This window comes from Stomoxys calcitrans, chromosome 1 (assembly GCF_963082655.1).
Source record: "Stomoxys calcitrans chromosome 1, idStoCalc2.1, whole genome shotgun sequence".
NCBI lineage: Eukaryota > Metazoa > Arthropoda > Insecta > Diptera > Muscidae > Stomoxys > Stomoxys calcitrans.
This window is the reverse complement of record NC_081552.1, coordinates 240,681,247-240,701,241: the sequence shown is the minus strand read 5'-3', so window position 1 is coordinate 240,701,241 and position 19,995 is coordinate 240,681,247. Positions and strand designations below refer to the sequence as shown.

At 27.0% G+C, this 19,995-nt stretch overlaps 1 protein-coding gene across 3 annotated transcripts in view; it reads left to right on the top strand.

Moving 5' to 3' along the window:
* LOC106094275 (3-phosphoinositide-dependent protein kinase 1) overlaps nucleotides 1-19,620 on the top strand; it is a 105,291-nt gene extending 85,671 nt beyond the window's left edge. For all 3 annotated transcript variants that reach the window (XM_059370747.1, XM_013261478.2, XM_013261479.2), the window contains exons 5-6: nucleotides 54-328; nucleotides 16,800-19,620. In XM_059370747.1, the coding sequence (XP_059226730.1) occupies nucleotides 54-328; nucleotides 16,800-17,156 (632 nt within the window). In that variant the 3' untranslated portion in view covers nucleotides 17,157-19,620. The remainder of the gene's footprint in view (nucleotides 1-53; nucleotides 329-16,799) is intronic.
* Nucleotides 19,621-19,995: the final 375 nt, after the last annotated feature.

The window sequence follows — 19,995 nt, the reverse complement described above, 5'->3', positions numbered from 1 at the left end:
TTTTGATTAGATTTTTTTTTTTTAATTATTTTTTTTATTCTTCATCCCTTTAGATAGCTTTGATCTGTCCGATTTGGAAAAGCATAAACGTTTGGAATTGCAAAAAACCGATAAATGGCATAGCTTTGCCGAGGGCGAAGTCATTCTAAAGAAAGGCTTTGTTAACAAACGCAAAGGTTTGTTTGCTCGCCGCCGCATGTTGCTGTTGACCACTGGACCCCGCCTCATCTACATTGATCCCGTGCAAATGGTGAAGAAAGGTGAAATACCTTGGAGTCCGGAGTTGAGAGCTGAAGCCAAAAATTTCAAAATATTCTTTGTGCATACGGTAAGTTGAAAAATTAAAACAGACGAATGACTAAAGACATATAGGGAATGACAATTTTAAAGCGGTTAATAAAAGTTAATAAAAAGTTAAATAAAAAAAAAAAAAAAATAAAAAAGAATAATTTAACTTAAAAACAAAAATAAATTTAACTAAAAAAAAAAAGAAATCAAACTAACTTAAAAAAAAAATAAAATTAAAATAAAATTAAAAAATTTGAAATAATAAAAAATAAAAAATTAATAATAAAAAATAAAAAATTAATAATAATAATTAAATAAAATTAAAAAAAATCAATTAAAAAAAATAAAATTAAAAAATTTGATTAAATTTAAAAAAATAACATGTAATTAAATTTAAAAAATTAAATTAAATTAAATTTAAAAAATTAAATTAAATTAAAAAAAAATAACACTAAATTAAAATTAAAAAAATAAAATTCAATTAAATTAAAAAAAAAAAATTAAAAAAAGAAAAAACTAAATTAAATTTTATAAAAAAAGTTAATTAAAAATATTAAGTTAAAAAATTAAATTAAAAAATATTTAATTAAATAAAGAAAATAAATTTAAAGAAAAAAAAATAAAAAATAAAGAGAAAAATATTGCACTTAATATTATTTAATATAAAAAATATATAAAAATGTATCACATAAAAAATTAATAATTTAAAAAAAATTAAGAAAATAGGTAGTGACAAGCACATCACTCACCACCGGGGTGAACAACACTAGCCTATCTGTCGCACATCACTAACTTCGTCCAAAATGTAAAACTCATTACATAGAAAAATGCTTTTTTAACATCACTCACCTCCCCGGCGGAACCCACTAAATCAGCTCTCATTTCCACATCTCTTACGCACTATGACCAATCTACTGTTCTTGAATTATATCTGTACCACACAGAACTATTCCTTTAAAGAAAAAGTGACTCCTCCTTCCATTTTTCACCTCTTCAAAGCTACTCCATAAACATTTTAATATTTTTTTTGGTTTTGTTTTTTAACTTTTCTCTACAAATTTCTATTTTGGTAAATTCCATTTTGGGCCATATGACCTAATTAAGACATTTTTTCCACTTAACCTATGTCGCCTGTGATGGATTGTGTTATTTCTTCAAACAAATCTATTAATAGAGAAAAATCCTTTGCTATGGCCTACTTAAGCCTATTTCATATACGTTTTGCCTTTTTTTCGTATACAATTCAATTAATAACGAACAACAAATCCTTTAACTAAAAGGAAAGCTCTCGTTCTTGCCCCACTCTCTACCGCTCTCGTGTTCAGGCAAACAAACACACAAAAGCCATTTATTTAACAAAGCAATTAAAAAACACACGCCAAAAATTTTACTATTATGACGTCATTATTAAATAGAAAATGAAACTACAACAAACCAACAAAAACTTTCATGCTGTTCTCTAAGGGTGATTAAGTCGATAAGGAATATGACAGTGATGAGGGGCAGGAAGCACAAGAAGGAGGTGAAGGCGTTAAAGAAAAACTACAATATTGATGTTGTTGATGATGATTGCCATGTTGGGGAAGCAAAAACTGTGAGTGGGGGTCGTCGTCGATACATTATTGTTAAAAAAAAAGCCAGCACGTGTATGCCATTTATAAACTACATACATACATATGTTTGTAGTCTTTGTATTTGTATTGTTAAAACTGCTGAAAATTTTCTATTATGGTGCGTTCGATTTGTTCTGCTCTCTAATATACACATACATACATATTTATCTAGGACTTTTGCTGCACTCGCTCGCCTACTCTCGCATTGTGGGAGGGAAATTACTTAATTCTTTGAAACTAGAACAAAAATGTTAAAAAAAAAATTTAACAACAACATTCTTATACGAGCATTATAGTGTAGGTTTGAGGATTTTAATTTTACCCCGACTTCCTCTCATTATTCAAAAAAAAAAAACCCTACTGTTTTTTTTTCTCTTCCATATGGCCTTTATTCAGAAAGTTCAATCAACTATGGTTCGCTGGTTAGTTAGAGTTGCTTGGTGTTGTTGTTGGTAGTTTTATTAGGTGACTAAACTGTAAACAAACTATGAAATAGTAAATGAAGGTCAATATATGGGTAATTGCGATAGGGGGACAATGAGCAATTAAACATAGGGAAGTTTTTGTCAATGAAAATAATGATGAAGTACAAAAATAAAATAAAATATTAAAACAATTTTCAATATTTTTTTAACATTATTACTTATAAAAAAGTAGAAAAACAAAATAAAAAAAATAAAGTGAAGAAAAAAATTATATAAAAAATTTAACACAAAAACAAAAATAAAATGAATAAAATAAAAAATTAAATAAGAACATAAAAAAATAAAATAAACTTAAAAAAAAAATTAAATTAAATAAAATATAAAATAACAAACAAAATGAAAAACAAAAAATAAAAGGAATATCAAATAAAAAAACAAAATAAAATAAATGAATGTGACATATTAAAGCAATCTTTAATATTATTCTTTATAAACAGTAAAAAAATAATAATATAAAAATATTTTAATTTTTAATATTTTTTAAATAATTATTCCTTATAATAAAGTAAAAAAACCAAAATAAAAAATAATAAAAAAATAAAAAAAAATAAAAAAAAATAAAAAAAAAATAAAAAAATAATAAAAAAAAATAATAAAAAATAATAAAAAAATAATAAAAAAATAAATAAAACAATGATAAAAAAATAAATAAAACAATAATAAAAAAAAATAATAAAAAAATAATAAAAAATAATAAAAAAAAATAATAAAAAAATAATAAAAAAATAATAAAAAAATAATAAAAAAGAATAATAAAAAAATAAAAAAAAAATTAAAAAAAAAAAATAAAAAAACAATTTAAGAAAAAATAAAAAATTAAAAATAAACTAAAAATTGAAAATAAACTTAAAATGGAAAATAATCTAAAAATTGAAGAAAAAAACAATTAAAAATTAAAAAATAAATTAAACTTAAAAATTTACAATAAATTATACATTTATTGTATGCATTGTTAGAAAAAAATTAATTAAAAAGTAAGAATTTGAAAAATATAAAATAAAGAACAATAAAGCATAAAAAAAAATAAAAAAAGAAAACGAAATGTTTTTTTTTTTTTATTTTGCTCGTTTTTTCGGATTTATTTCAATAAATATGAATATGCGTACCCCTTCTTCACATACTCGTAGTCTTTGTTTAACTTGTTATATTCAAAAATAACTGTTTCAAATGTCATTATTGCTTTTAAGTTGATACATTTGCATGAATTTTATGACAATTGCTAAAATTAGAAATCATTTTATAAACCGCTTTCTTAATCTATTATTATTCTTTGGAATTTATGCATTCCCCCCAAGGTCATTGGAGAAATTTTGGCACGTTTTGTTGAATTTTTGATTTCCTATAAAAACAAATATAAGACATGTTGAAATAGCCAAAGTTGCATTACTCTGCATTCACAGCAGGGAGATTTTTCTCATATCAATGAGTAGTATAGGCTATAGTTCAAAACATGGGGTTAAAGCTGTCATAAATAAGAGACTACTCATGTTCTCGGTTGTGTGCCAAAGCTTTAACACTATGCCATTTTGGAGTATGTGATTGAAAACGCTGTCTGTGGTAATCTTTAAGTTTGTGAAGTCTAATATCTTCAGCCTTTTATGGTTTTTGAAATGCTAGTTAGCATTCTTCAAATGAGGATATTTGTGTTTTTGTAAGATTTGTCTAAATTTCATGCATACATTTTGAGCATTAGCTATTTCTACATATTTTCTGATCTATGACACAAGATCTGACACAAAGTCATTAAGATACAAATACAGCTAAGGCGATTTTTGTTTTAAATTTCAATCAAATTCAGGTAACACAATATTGTCTTCTTCTGGTATTGATATTCCATTAAAAATTCTTCAGTTTTTTTTTTATTATTAGCTGACTTTACTCACCTTTTGATTTTGAAATGCCTGATTTGTTTGCTATTACGAAAATAATTTTTTTTAATTTTTTTTTATTGTCTTTCACCCTCTAATAGCGTGATTTTGGCTTTTCACATTTAATTTTTAATTTTATATAAAAATAAAATAAAATAAAAAAATAAACATCAAGCATTCCATTTGAAGTGTTGGTCTCGTTCATTCGTTCGTTCAGAAAAATAAACAAAACCAATAAATTTTTGATCTTATCTTTTTCGCCCGCGACAAATGACAATTGTTGGCGCCAATTATGTATTATGTAGTTGAACTTTAAACAGCATTTAAATATTTCAAAATAAAATACAAAGTATTCGGGAAAAAAGGCAGGCAACCAGCCAGATAGACAGATAAACACACAAAACACATACACGTTGCATGATGTGCTGACCGAACGACAACGAATGGCTTTTGGGTTGTTGTTATTTTCGCTAACGTTTCGATTCGTTTGTTTTGCATTTGGAGGAGGATCATATGGTACTACTAAGTGATGATAATCTTTGGAGCAATTTGTATACATTTTAATCTAAGAACTGCAAAGAAAAAAAAAAACAAATTAAATAATAGCAATAAAAATATTGAAATAGAATGGTATAATATGCATATTTTTGTTTATTGGCCATTTTTTGTGTAGAGAAAATGAATCCCAAGGCCATAGCATGAAAACCAAACAGAACTTGATCGAAAACGAAACACTTTTTAGATAATTTTTTCATATTCCAACAGCATATCTTCAACTTTTGTAGACATACACCATAAATAGAAATCATTGGATTTTATTACTATTGTTGACAATTTTTTTTTTGACTCAACATTTCTATTTTTGTGTCAAATAAAGATGCTTAAACACAAATCTTATGTTATACAAAATTCAACTTGCTTACCTTAAACCCCACCTCCTTGTACTCTGTTTTTTTTTCTTGTTTTGGTCTTGGGGTGTTTTTGTGTGTTATATGAACAACCTTAAACCAACCCGTTTTGGTTGTTTATTTATTTTCGTTTTTTTTTTCTTTCAATAATTAGCATAACATAGAAGCATTCCGTTTTAATTAATTAGTTTTTTAATTTTTTTTTTTATTTTTAGTTTTGGTTTGTATTTTGCAACAATGTTGAATTTTTATGATTTTTTTGTTTCTTTGTTTGTTTTTTTGTGAAGTGCCGCCTTGCCGCCCTCCATTCATTGGCCGGGGTTATTAGTTTTAGATACAAACTTCTCTTGTGTAAGTTTCAAGTCTAACTGAATCTTTATTTCAAATTTTCCTTAACGCTAGCTTAATAAATAAATGTTTACAATTAGCTGATGAATTCTTCATAGTATATGTTTTCATTATGGCTCGCTATGGGTGGTCAAATGATATTTGCATTGATCTCTGTTTCTCTGTGGCTGGTTGGGGTAAATGGATTTTGTATATACAAAATCCATTTGCGACAATTTCGTTGATCATGGATTTTTGCTAATGCTGCAAAAATCCATAGTCATAATGAATTAAAATTCTGCGGACAGCGTGGGTGGCCCTGTAACTCCCCCAACGCTTGTTTCGGGCTCCGTCCTCGGAGTCGATGATAGATTTAACTTAAATCTTTTTACACTTTGATATGAAATAAGTATAATTATAATTGATATTAACAAATACAGACATGTATAATGGTAATTTGACACTTTTTGATGTTTTTCAATTTTGTTTCTATTTTGGACATTTTTTGTGTCCAATATTTCCATAGTAAGTTCTTCTTTGGTTGTATTTGTAAATGGTATAGCTTTAATAAACTCAGGGTTTAAATAATGGTGTTTAATAGTGTTTTCGACATTTGTAAAAGATTGATTTTTAAGGTATAAAGTACAATTTTTGTATTTAATCCATTTTGTTCCTTCTACAAAAATATTATGACCACAAGTAGTTTTCATTTTGGTTTTATGAAATTTCTGTATTACAATAGAGCCTGGCGTTATAATTTTTATTGTTTCTTCTGCTTTTTTCTTAATTCTAATGCAATTTTTTATTATGGATTTTGTAAAAATATCGATAATACATTCATCATTTAATTTTACAAGGTTGCTTGCTTTTTCCGATTTCTCATTAAATTCGTAAACAATACCGTCTTTTAACAATATTTCTTTGTGCTTAAAACTAATTGTTTCATTTTTATCATCCAAAATTTCAAAAAGACGATATTTTTCATATTTTTCTTTTCCGTATTTAGGAATTAATAGAGTAAATATAATAATATTATGCTTATATAGTAATGACACTAAATCAATATTTTTAAATTCTTCGTCAGATTCTATCAGTTTTGTTTCTTGGTCTGTCAAAATATTTCTTGTGAGGATACCTAATCGGCTGGTCAAAATAACGTCCTCTATTGTGTCGATAAAATGAAGTAAAGAATTAATGTCATTGTGTATTTGAAAACATACTTTCAAATAGTAATAATGTTCCCTAATCTGAGTATTTAATACAAGACTTTTTATTTGGCTGGAAATATATCTTTCAATATTCAAAATATTTTTGTTTAGAATTTCTATCTGTTCCTGTAATTCCTTGTTTATTTTAATTTGTTTGTTATTTTCATTAATAAGTTCGGTATTTTCTGTATCTAAATTATGTAATGCATTATAGATTGCTTTTTCATCCTCACTGTCCATGGTTCCTGCAATAACTTTTAATGTTTTCCCTAATAAGTCAATTAATCCTCTTTTATTTCTTATTTTTGGTGTTAAAGCTTTAAGTTTTGTATCCAGTTCCCTAAAATTCCTAAGCAACGTCCTATGTATATAGTCATTTTTTGTGTCACTTGGTAGCGTTTCATTTAACATCTTAATATTAACTTCTATTTGGTTTCTAGCAACTTCTAGTTCTGTTATATTAATTATGTGTAATACTTTCATATTATACTCAATAAGCCGCACTTCATCCACTTTGATTGGTAAATAACCATTGTTGTTGTCCAAATCGATTATTTCGATATTCTCCGCATGAATTCCATATATCAAAATTATTAGTACCAACAAAGTTGTCATTGTGATCTAATAGAATATAAGATCAAGGAAGACCAATTTAGACAATTATAATAATTATTTGTTATTTAGATATATATATATATATATATGTATAAAATTAATGCAGTAATCTTTAAAATTCGATTTTATGCTCCTGTATTGTTGCTACTAATTATTTCGTTTAACAGCATTACCCCTTCTAGTGGTTTGTTGCACTGGGAATCTTACGTTCTGTGCGTTTTGGAATTTCTTTTTCTTTTTAACATGTGTTTTATAATAAATTTGTTTTGAATTTTGGTCTTTTAAATGAGAGTCGTCAATTTTCCTTCCTTCTATTTTCCTGAATTTCTGATAATTTTTGCCTCCTCTAGTCTCTTTGATATAATTGATGCCGTCTTCTAGAATTTTTTCTCCTATCCTTGATTCATTCAGTTTATTAATTACTTGTTCCTTTTTCTTTAGCATCCTATCATATATATCCGGGTATTGAGATTCATTAATCTTCCCTTGAATAAAATCAATTGGTTTTATATTTGTTGTACTATGTATAGTATGGTTGTAGAAACCATTTATTTGAATCATCTGTTCTTCTATAGAAATGTCAATTTTGCTTTGCTTGAGAATTCTTAAATGTTCATTGATAGTATTATGTAGCCTTTCAATATCGCTATTGCTATTATGATTTAAACTTGATGTAAAGTTAATTTCAATATTCTTTTCTTTTAAGAACTCCATCATTCCATGTGATTTCATTCCGAGTTCGTTATCTGTTACAATTTTTTCAATATTTCCATAAGAGCTTAAATATCTTAAGATGCATTTCCTAAATTCGGGGTCTGATCTATTGGTAACACGAGTTATAAGTGCTACTTTACTAAATTTGTCTATCATGGTAACAAATATACTTTTATTTATGGAATAAAATACATCCATATGGATAATTTCATGTGGTCTTCTAGGGGTTTCAGATATTTTATAAGGAACTAGATCTGGATTCCTTTCGTATTTTGACAGCATACAAACTTCACAATTGTTTATAAATTCCGATACTTTCTTATACAAATATGGGTAATAATATTTATCTTTAATTTCTTTGTAGTTTTCATTGCATCCTCTATGGTTATTTTTCAAATGTTCATTAGAGATTATCTCTTCTAAATACTCCTCGTCGAGGATATCAATTAATTTCTTGAGACATCTGACAATTTTTAGATTACTATAATCTTTAAATAAGATTGATTTTAATTTATTAAATATGTCATCATCTACAAATAGTGCGTTTGTTTTTTCGTGATCAAAATGATTTTCTATAATTGTTTTCAGGAAATCATCGTCAAATTCCTTTGCCTTTATTACTTTTCTTTTGTGGTTATGTATGACTGAGTTTCTAATTGATACAGCGCCTGATATTATTTTTTGAAATATAACTTGATTGTCATAAATATTTATTGGTTTTTGCAATTCCTTAATTGAATTTAGATTTTCATTATTGTTAAAATTTTGATTTGATGATATGGTATTATTAATTTCAATTCTACTAAGACAGTCTGCCACCTTATTTAGGTGTCCTTCTTTATAGTTTATTTCATAATCATACTCTCCTATTTGAAGTCTCCACCGCATTAATTTCGAATTTGGCTCTTTTAAGTTATTTAACCATATTAGTGGTTTGTGGTCAGTAAAAAGTTTAATTTTCCTGCCATAGACATATGGCCTAAATTGTTTTAAACACCATACAATTCCAAGACATTCTTTCTCAATGGTGGAATAGTTTATTTCGTGTTCATTCAAAGTTCGAGATACGTATGCAATCGGTTTATCGTTCTGCGATAGAACTCCTCCAATAGCAACATTGCTCGCATCCGTAGTAATTTCAAAAGGTAAACTGAAGTCGGGATAAACTAATATTGGAGCATGAACCAACTTTTCCTTCAAAATGTTAAATGCATCGATGTAATTTATATCTTTTATATCTAAAATCGAGTCCTTTTTCAAGTATTTAGTCATGGGTTTAGTAATGTGTGCATAATTTTTTATGAATCTTCTATAATAGCCCGTCATTCCCAAGAATCTTTTTATTTCCTTTTCAGTTCTAGGAATTTGTAATTTTCTTATAACTTCAATTTTAGCTTGGTTCGGGGACACGCCTTCTTCATTTACTGTATGACCCAAAAATTCGACTTCTTTCCTGAAAAATTCACATTTATCTAATTGAATTTTGAGCCTTGCATTTCTTAATTTGTTAAGCACTGATTTCAAATTTTTTACATGTTCTTCTAGTCCATTGGAAAATACAATAATATCATCCATATAAACCATACACTCCCTTTTCGAAACATTTTCCCTTAAAATATTATCTACCAATCGTTGAAAAGTGCTCGGTGCATTTTTCAACCCGAATGGCATTCTATTAAATTCATAATGGCCGTTATCTACTGAAAATGCAGTTTTTTGTCTGTCCTTTTCATGGACTTCGATTTGGTGAAAACCGCTTTTGAGGTCAAGAATAGAAAAATAATTCGATTTTCCTAACTTGTCTAATATATCTGTTATATTTGGAATCGGATAATTATCCTCAATGGTTTTATCATTTAATTTTCGATAGTCAATGACTAATCTAAATTTCTTCATGCCCGATGCATCTGATTTCTTTGGTACGACCCAAACAGGACTGTTGTATGGACTACTGCTCGGTGCAATAATTCCATTACTTAACATTTCCAAAATCTGTTTTTGGATTTCATCTTTGTATATATAAGGGTACCGATAAATTTTACTTCTTATTGGTATTTCATCAGTGGTATCTATAGTATGCTTAATTTCGTGGGTAAAAGTCAATTTTCCATTATCAGAAAGTAAAACCTTAAAATCCCTAATTAGTTTCTCCAATTCTAATCTCTCCTTAGAATTAAGGTGTTCGGTTCTAATTTTCTTTAGAACTGAATCAACATCTATAATTTCGCTATTGATTTTTCCACTAATATCATTAATATTATGAATTTCCGAAATTTCTTCATACGTCAAAATCACTCCTGTATCTAAAACAATAGGTTTATTTGATTTATTATTAATCTTTACACACACTTCTCCATTTTCACATTTATAAAGACCTTCATTGAGAATTATTCCATTACCCTGCATAATATTATTAATTAATACGTCTCCATTTTCTAAAGGAAGACATATTTTACAATCTTGCTCTCCCGGTGGAATAGTTATCTTTACTTTCGTCGTTATTTTCTCAGAAAGTAATGGCAGTTTTGAACCATTTAGAAGTAAATACATCCCTTCGTAATTTATAATCGCTTTATTTTTCAATAAAATGTCGTTGCCTATTAATCCTTCAAAATTATTATTAAAATTGTAAACATAAAATTCAAACATTTGATTTGGCAAATTAAATTCCCTGAAAGCCTTCACCACGGCTTTATGTGTAACTATATGTGAATTTTTTAAAGCTAACATTTCCTTTGGTCCTTTTAATTGTACTATTTTACTTTGATGAAAAACATTTGGATTCACTAAGGAGTTTGTGGCTCCTGTATCAATCAAAAATTTGCACTTGTTAATTACTATGTAGGTGAGTTCATTGGAGCTGTCTGACAAAAATTTCCAATATCCATTGGTGTTGGTCTATCACTATCATTTATTGGCTGATTAGTTGAATCACTGCTAACGGTGTTATTTTGAAACGGGTTGTTTCGATTATTACTATCATTCTGTCTCGGAATATAATTTTGATATTGATCCTGATATCTGGTATAATTTTGATTCTGATGTTGATTTTGTCTGTGTCTTTGATTTTGATATTTATAGTTTTGATTTTTATTAAAGTTCGTATTTTGATTCACGCTTTTATTTCTATTGTCATGAGTAGAATTTGTTTCGTTTTTATTTGGAATTGGATTAGGATTATAGAAAGCATAATTCGTATCGTAAAGTATTTTCATCGCATTCTCGATATTATTTGGATTTCTACAAATTATAATGGAACGCATTGGTTCAATTAATTTGTTTTTAAATACGTCCAATGCTACCCTTTTATTAGCTGCAATGAGAGCATTGTAGCCCGCTTCGTTTTGATGTAATGATCGAGTTTTCATGTTAAGTCTTCTGAGATAAGTTATTATCTCGTCATAAAAATTCTTTGCATTAGTTTTAAATTTAACTGATCTTAATTTATCATATAACTGTTCATCTGTTAATCTATCGCCAAAGTTGTTAATAAGGGTTTCTTTTAGCTCTGTCCATCTTGTAAGGTGATTGTTTATTTCGGAAATGTCCTTAGCCGGTCCACTTAGTTTTGACTTAATTATGTCTAAAAATATTCCCTTCGACAAGTCATCATAGGTTTCTAAAATTTGCGTAATTCTGTCAACTAAGTCAATAAAGGTGTAGAGTTCGCTAAAACTACCGTTATAAACCGGTAATTTTGATAAATACTTTATAGGGTCAACCGTGACTGCGTTAAGTGCCATTTTACTATTATTTAAATTTTTTTTGTCTAAATTAAAACTTTTTTCTTTGCTGATTTTTTTTTATCAGAAACAATTTTTTTTTAGCGTAAAATTTTCACAATTTTTTTTCACAATTTCTTAATATTCACTATTATTTTCTTATTAGTTACCATAAATTAGAGCTATCAGAAACAATTTTTTTTTTAGCGTAAATTTTTCACAATTTTTTTTTTTTCACAATTTCTTAATATTCAATATTATTTTCTTATTAGTTACCATAAATTAGAGCTGGTATGTTTCTCCCTCTTTCTTCCTTTATCCGTCGTATGGTTTTTCCTGCTGCCCGGACAAAACCTTTTCCTGGATTCCGAAAGTAAATCCTTTTCGAGGATTTATGTTTTCATCCTTTTTCTTCCTTTATCCGTCGTATGGTTTTTCCTGTTGCCCGGACAAAACCTTTTCCTGGATTCCGAAAGTAAATCCTTTTCGAGGATTTATGTTTTCATCCTTTTCCTGGATGGTGTTGAGTCGTGGATACCTTGTAGGATCCTACCGACTGCGCCAGTTTTAGATACAAACTTCTCTTGTGTAAGTTTCAAGTCTAACTGAATCTTTATTTCAAATTTTCCTTAACGCTAGCTTAATAAATAAATGTTTACAATTAGCTGATGAATTCTTCATAGTATATGTTTTCATTATGGCTCGCTATGGGTGGTCAAATGATATTTGCATTGATCTCTGTTTCTCTGTGGCTGGTTGGGGTAAATGGATTTTGTATATACAAAATCCATTTGCGACAATTTCGTTGATCATGGATTTTTGCTAATGCTGCAAAAATCCATAGTCATAATGAATTAAAATTCTGCGGACAGCGTGGGTGGCCCTGTAACTGTTATTGCCGCATTCAAGATTGTCGTGTTGACACAAAAAAAGAAAAAAAAAAAAACAAATCAAAATCCAAGTCCCCATTTTCAATATCCATTCCCATTCATTCGACACGTGATGGCTTAGGTAGTTCAGCTCAGCTCACCTCAGCTCAGCTCCTTCAACAATTGTTTCGTTTCGTGAGGTTTTGCTTCGAATTGATTAAAACAGCAGCTTTATGCAAATTATTTTCTAATTTGCTCTGATTTCTGTTTTAATTTCAATTAATAAAACTATAATTTTTGCAAGGTGTTTTTTTTTTGCTGTTTGTTTGTTTGTCTGTCGAATTTCGACATTTATATTTGAAGCAAACAATTTGCGTCGTTACTTTTTCATGTATTTCATTATTTTTGAATGTCTGCAGGAGTTTGATTGCCCTAATTTCTTAAAGACCTCTGTTCTTAGCCGGTGTAGGACTTGAAATAAGAACAATTAGAATAATAACATTATAAAAAAAAATAAAACAAAAAAATAAAAAATAAAAGAATTACAAAATTTAAATAAATAAAAAAATTAAATTATAACAATTTTTAAAAGAGGGTTTTTTGTTTTTATATGTTTGATAACCTAACACAGAGAACCGTAGAACTGCAGCCGGACAACATCGGATATTCAAAAACAAAACAAAATTTAAAACTATCAAAAACAAAAATTAAAATAATAAAACAAAAATAAAAAACTATTAAAAACAAAAAATAAAAAAAAACTATTAAAAACAAAAAATAAAAAAAAAACTATTAAAAACAAAAATAAAAAATATTAAAAAAACGATTAAAAAAATATTAAAAAATCGTTTAAAAAAATAAAAATAAAAAAAATAAAAATGAAAAAAAAAAAATAAAAATAAAAAAAAAAAAAAAAATTTAAAAAATAAAAAAAAAATAAAAAATTAAAAATTAAAAAAAAAAATTTAAAAATAAAAATTAAAAAAAAGTTTTGAAAAATTGAAACAAAAATTTAAACAAATAAATTAAATAAAAAAACATTAAAAACAAAAAAAAAATATATAAAAAAATTAAAAAAAAAAATTGAAAAATATTAAAAAAAAAATTAAAACAATAACAAAAAAATTTAACAGATAAGAAAAAATAAAAAAAAAAATAAAAAAAAAATTTTTTTAATTAAAAAAAAAATGAGTAAAAAAAATTTATAAAAAAAAATTAACAAAAATAAAAAAAAAATATAAAAAAAATTAAAAAAAAATAAATTTAAAAAATCGTTTTTCAAATAGACATATAAATAAATTTTTTTGTAATTGAATACCTAAAAATGTAAAAGAGAGGGTAGACTACTAATTAGATTACTTACATTAACAATTGTCTAATAAATCAAAAAGTTAAAAAAAATATTCCAAAAAATATTAAAATTAAAACATGTAAAATAAAGTTAAAAACAAAAAAATTAACAATTATAAAAATAAAAAAAAATATCGGTTACATTAGGTTAGTTTATGTGTATGTCACTATGGATACACACCTAATGAAATTAAAAAAAAATATATATAAATAAAAAAAATTAAAGAAACTATAAAATTAAAATTAAAACAAAACTAAAATTCATATTTTTTTTGTTTTTTTTTATATTTAATATTTAATTTTTCATTTGTTTTTTTTTTATATTTTTATATGTTTATTTTTTGATACTTCATTGTAGGATATTGTCCGGCTTTGTACCATTGTTTAATGCTTTCTATTCAAAGAATTGTATAGCAAAAAACATTTAAATTTTTGTATATATATTTTTTTATTTGTATTTATTTATATTTTTTATTTTTATTATTATTTTATTATTATTATATTATTATTTTTTTATTTAATTTTTAATTTGTTTTATATTTTTTATTTGTTCTTTATTTTGTTATATTTTTTATTTTTTTATTTATTGTTTTTTAATATTTCGTTAATAAGTTCTCCTGTTATATTTTTTTATTTGTTTTTATTTATTATACCCACCACCGAAGGATGGGGGTATATTCATTTTGTCATTCCGTTTGCAACACATCGAAATATCCATTTCCGACCCTATAAAGTATATATATTCTTGATCAGCGTAAAAATCTAAGACGATCTAGCCATGTCCGTCCGTCTGTCCGTCTGTCCGTCTGTCTGTTGAAATCACGCTACAGTCTTTAAAAATAGAGATATTGAGCTGAATTTTTGCACAGATTCTTTTTTCGTCCATAAGCAGGTTAAGTTCGAAGATGGGCTGTATCGGACTATATCTTGATATAGCCCCCATATAGACCGATCCGCCGATTTAGGGTCTTAGGCCCATAAAAGCCACATTTATTATCCGATTTTGTTGAAATTTGGGACAGTGAGTTGTGTTAGGCCCTTCGACATCCTTTGTCAATTTGGCTCAGATCGGTCCAGATTTGGATATAGCTGCCATATAGACCGATCCTCCGATTTAGGGTCTAAGGCCCATAAAAGCCACATTTATGGTCCGATTTCGCTGAAATTTGGGACAGTGAGTTGCGTTGAGCCCTTCGATATCGTTCGTCAATTTGGCTCAGATCGGTGCAAATTTGGATATAGCTGCCATATAGACCGATCCTCCGATTTATGGTCTTAGGCCCATAAAAGCCACATTTATTATCCGATTTTGCTGAAATTTGGGACAGTGAGTTGCGTTGAGCCCTTCGACATTCTTCGTCAATTTGGCCCAGATCGGTCTAAATTTGGATATAGCTGCCATATAGACCGATCCTCCGATTTATGGTCTTACGCCCATAAGAGCCACATTTATTATCCGATTTTGCTGAAATTTGGGACAGTGAGTTGCGTTAAGCCCTTCGACATACTTCGTCAATTTGGTCCAGATCGGTCCAAATTTGGATATATCTGCCATATAGACCGATACTCCGATTTAAGGTCTTAGGCCCATAAAAGCCACATTTATTATCCGATTTTGCTGAAATTTGGGACAGTGAGTTGCGTTGAGCCCTTCGACATCCTTCGTCAATTTGGCCCAGATCGGTCCAAATTTGGATATAGCTGCCATATAGACCGATCCTCCGATTTGTGGTCTTTGGCCCATAAAAGCCACATTTATTATCCGATTTTGCTGAAATTTGGGACAGTGATTTGCCTTAGGCCCTTCGATATCTTTCTTCTATTTGGCCCTGATCGGTTCAGATTTGGATATAGCTGCCATATAGACCGATCTCTCGATTTAAAGTTTTGGGCTCATAAAAAGCGCATTTATTGTCCGATGTCGCCGAAATTTGGGACAATGACTTGTGTTGGGCCTTTCGATATTTGTCTTCAATTTGGCTCAGATCGGTCCAGATTTGGATATAGCTGCCATATAGACCGATCTCTCGGTTGATCAATGACTTGTACTTATAAGCATTTGGTCTAAATCGGATGATATCTATAGAGCTGCTATGGGGCTTAAGGTATGCATTTTTCACTCGATTTTGACGAAATGTGGTTCACATATATACCCGAGGTGGTGGGTATCCAAAGTTCGGCCCGGCCGAACTTAACGCCTTCTTACTTGTTTTTTTATATTTTTTATTTTTTTTTATTTTTTTTTTATTTTTTATTTTTTATTTATTTTTTTTTTTAATTTTTAATTTTTTTTTTTTATTTTTTTTTTTATTTTTTTTTTATTTTTTTTTATTTTTTTTTATTTTTTTTATTTTTTTTTTATTTTTTTTTATTTTGTTTTTTTATTTTATTTTTTTTAGTTTTATTATTATTATTATTATATTATTATTGTATTATTATTATTTTTTTATATTTTTTAATTTTATTATTATATTATTATTATTTTTTATTATTTTTTTATTTAATTTTTAATTTTTTTATTATGATATTATTATTTTTTATTATTTTTTTTATTGTTCTTTTTTTATTCTTTCTTTTTTTATTTTTAACTTGTTTTATTTGTTATATTTTTTTATTATTTTTTAATTTATTATTTGTTTTATTTATTATTTTTTTTATTTTTTAATATTTCGTTAATAAGTTCTCCTGTGGCTTCTATACCAAATTACTGCTATTTTGTCATTTCTGACCTATTTTTCAAGACGGACAGTTTTTATTTTTATTCCTTTTTTTCAAATTTTCTTTTATTAATTTTTTTTAATCAATTGCATTGTTTTGTTCTTTTTTTTACAGCCCAATCGTACCTATTATTTGGATGATCCCGAAGGCTTCGGTCTCCAATGGGTGGAATCCATTGAGAAAATGCATCATCTAACCTATAAAGAACAAATCAATACCTCAAACTCCAATGCTGCAGCCGGTATTGTTGGCTCATCCTCTTCCACATCGTCCTCCTGCTCGTCAAATTCCACAACAAACTCTAATCGTTTGGCAATGAATCTGAACAACAATAACAATAATAACAATCACAGCCATTCAACAAGTTCGGTAACGAAAACCTCCTCAGCCATATCGTCAACATCAATAGCGCATAAAACCTCATCATTGCTGACAGCACCGTTTACAATACTAAAAACGGCTTCCAATTAAGCGGAGGAAGGAGGACGCAGGACAAACAAAAGCAGAGGGAATATCTTTAGGATAATGTAACGAAAAAAAGAAAAAAAAAACAAAAGCCAGCTAACAAGCAACACCACCACCACCAACAACTACAGCAACAACACCATCTAAAAAGAAATGACTTGTGGGAAACTTATGGAACCATAGAACTAACCAAATGCAAAAACTAAAGAAGCAGTCTAAAGAAGAAGTCTCACAAAGGAATATCACTATTTGCCTATCTTTAGTTAAGCCAACGATAAGCAATGGGAATGTTGAAATGTGTTAATGGAAACTTAAAACTGAAAACTGAAAAATTCGCCGCAGCAACTGAAATCATCAGCTCCCTCTCTTAAAATCAACCCCCATCTACCAGCAATTCATAGAAAAATTATTTAAATTTAATTATTATTATTTTTTTTATTTTCATTTGTTTAATTTAGAACAAATTTAGTTCAGAGAAATAAAAAAAAAAGTTATAATATAAACCCAAAACCCTTTATATTTTATAATTATTATAGCATAATTATTAAAACAAAAAAACTAATGAAAATATCCTTTAAAAAATAATTTATTTACAACAAACCGGAAAGAGAAACACCCAACACTTTATTACATGTATAAGTTTGGTAATATTTAAACATACCTATATCTATATATATATATATATACATTTACAAAAAAATTAATATAAATTGAAAATAATTAATAATTATACATGAAAAAGAGAGAGAAACCAGAAAATACTACTATTAAAAAAAACAAAACAAACAAAACTCTAGATAGTCTCAATTAAAAGGAAAAACAGAAAGTAATTATAATATACATAGTACGTATATATATTAGAAAAGTATTTATATAAATATTACAAAAACAAAAAGGAGAAGAAAAACCAGAACCCAAAATACCTTGTATACCCACTCCCTCTATAAAAAACTAAACAAAAACTAAATTTTAAGCAATTTAGAAAAATTTAGCGAAAATTGCGAAAATACACACATTAATATTAATTATAACTAAATTAAAGCTAAATTAAATTAAAAGAAATATTATACATATATATATATATACACACAGATATAAAACGCAAAGCTATATATAATAAAAAATTAATGAAAAATAAATAATAAAAATAGCTATATTATATTGAAAGAAATATACGCAAAATACATTAGTTTTAAAAATTAAAGAAATATTACAACACAGTAAAATATCTTTGAAGCAAAAAAGGAGAAACAAGCAACCAACCAACTACTATTAACTATAAGCTCGTTTTTAAGAGAAAACAAATTGAAAAAATGTTTCCTAGAATTTTTGTTTTTTTTTTTTTTTTTTTTAAATAACAAAAAAAACTGAAAGGGAAAACACTTTTCAATTTGAGCTCTTTTTTTTTTATTTAGTACTAAATATAAAGCCCCTTTCCCAAAAAAAAAGTTCCCATTGTATAAAAATTAATTTAGTTTAAAAAAATTGTAATTCTAACTAAAAACAACAATGCATATACTTTAATTTAATTATATATATATAAAAAAAAAAACAAAAAACAAAAAGAGCAAAACAAACACACACACATTAAGCAAAAATAATTTATTTAATTTATCTTAATTTTAATTTAACAAAAATTAATAAGCAGTAGTTGAAGCCGATGACGACGAAGAAGAAGAAAAGCTAACAACACAGCCGCTCTCTTTCCTTTCTTTTGGTCAAACAAAAAAAAAAAAAAAAAAAAAAAAAAAATAATATCGAAATTGTAAAATCTTACAAAATTAGTCAATTTTTTTTTGTTTTTTGTTTATATAAGGAATTCAAAATTCCTTATATACAACTAGGATTTTTCCTTGTATTTCCCCTCTTAGAAATTTTGCCACCAAATATTCAATAAACTGCATATGAAATTTTGTTATATTTTTTTACATTTTCTTTTTGTTTTGTTTGTTTGTTTTTTTCTCTTTTTGTGTTTATTTCTCTTCCTTTATTTATATTTATAAAAATTCAAATTTACTTCTCCTATGCTATTATTATTATTATTTCTTTTTTGTTTGTAATACAATTTAATCCTATTTATATTTATAATACTTATATATATATACCCATATATTTATAATTAATTGAAAGTTTAGTAAAAAGCAACCTACACCACCCACAAACAAACCCCTAATCCATTAAAAAAAAAAAACTCCCCCATTTTAGTTTTCTCTCCCCTTTCTTATTGGAATTATACCTTTTAGCTATATGATTTTTTGAATATCTATTTCCGCCAAAAAATAATAATACTAATTATCAAAAAAGAAAAGAAAACAGAAAAACGCAGTACTAAAAATAAAAATAGTGAAAAATTGCAATAAAACTTGCGCTTGTGTGGAAATATTTAAGAAAAAGACTTTAAAAAAATGATGAAAGAAAGAAAAAGAAAATAAACCTTATTTGAATTTCAATTATTTTGCAAACCAATTTATATGATTTTGTTTTAATTTATTATGATTTTTTCTTTACAAGGGTGGGCTGAGAGCCACCTGGGGGTTGGGACTTTAAAAGCCAAAAGAATGCTTAAAGTTAGGCTGAAAATGGAGTCGCATCATGGTTAGCCATGCTAATGCAAATTGCAAATTTTACTTATGAACATTCCACTAAGGAACAGGGGAAAACTTCAAGTTTAAGCTCAATGACAAGGTCGAGTCCGAATAGCATGCCGTAGAGCAACACCTCTTTAGAGAGCAGTTTTACATGGCATAGTACCTCACAAATGTTGCCCGCATTAGGAGGGGAAAACCACTGCTGAAAATTAGTTTTCTGATGGTCTCGCCAGGATTCGAACCCAGGCGTTCAGCGT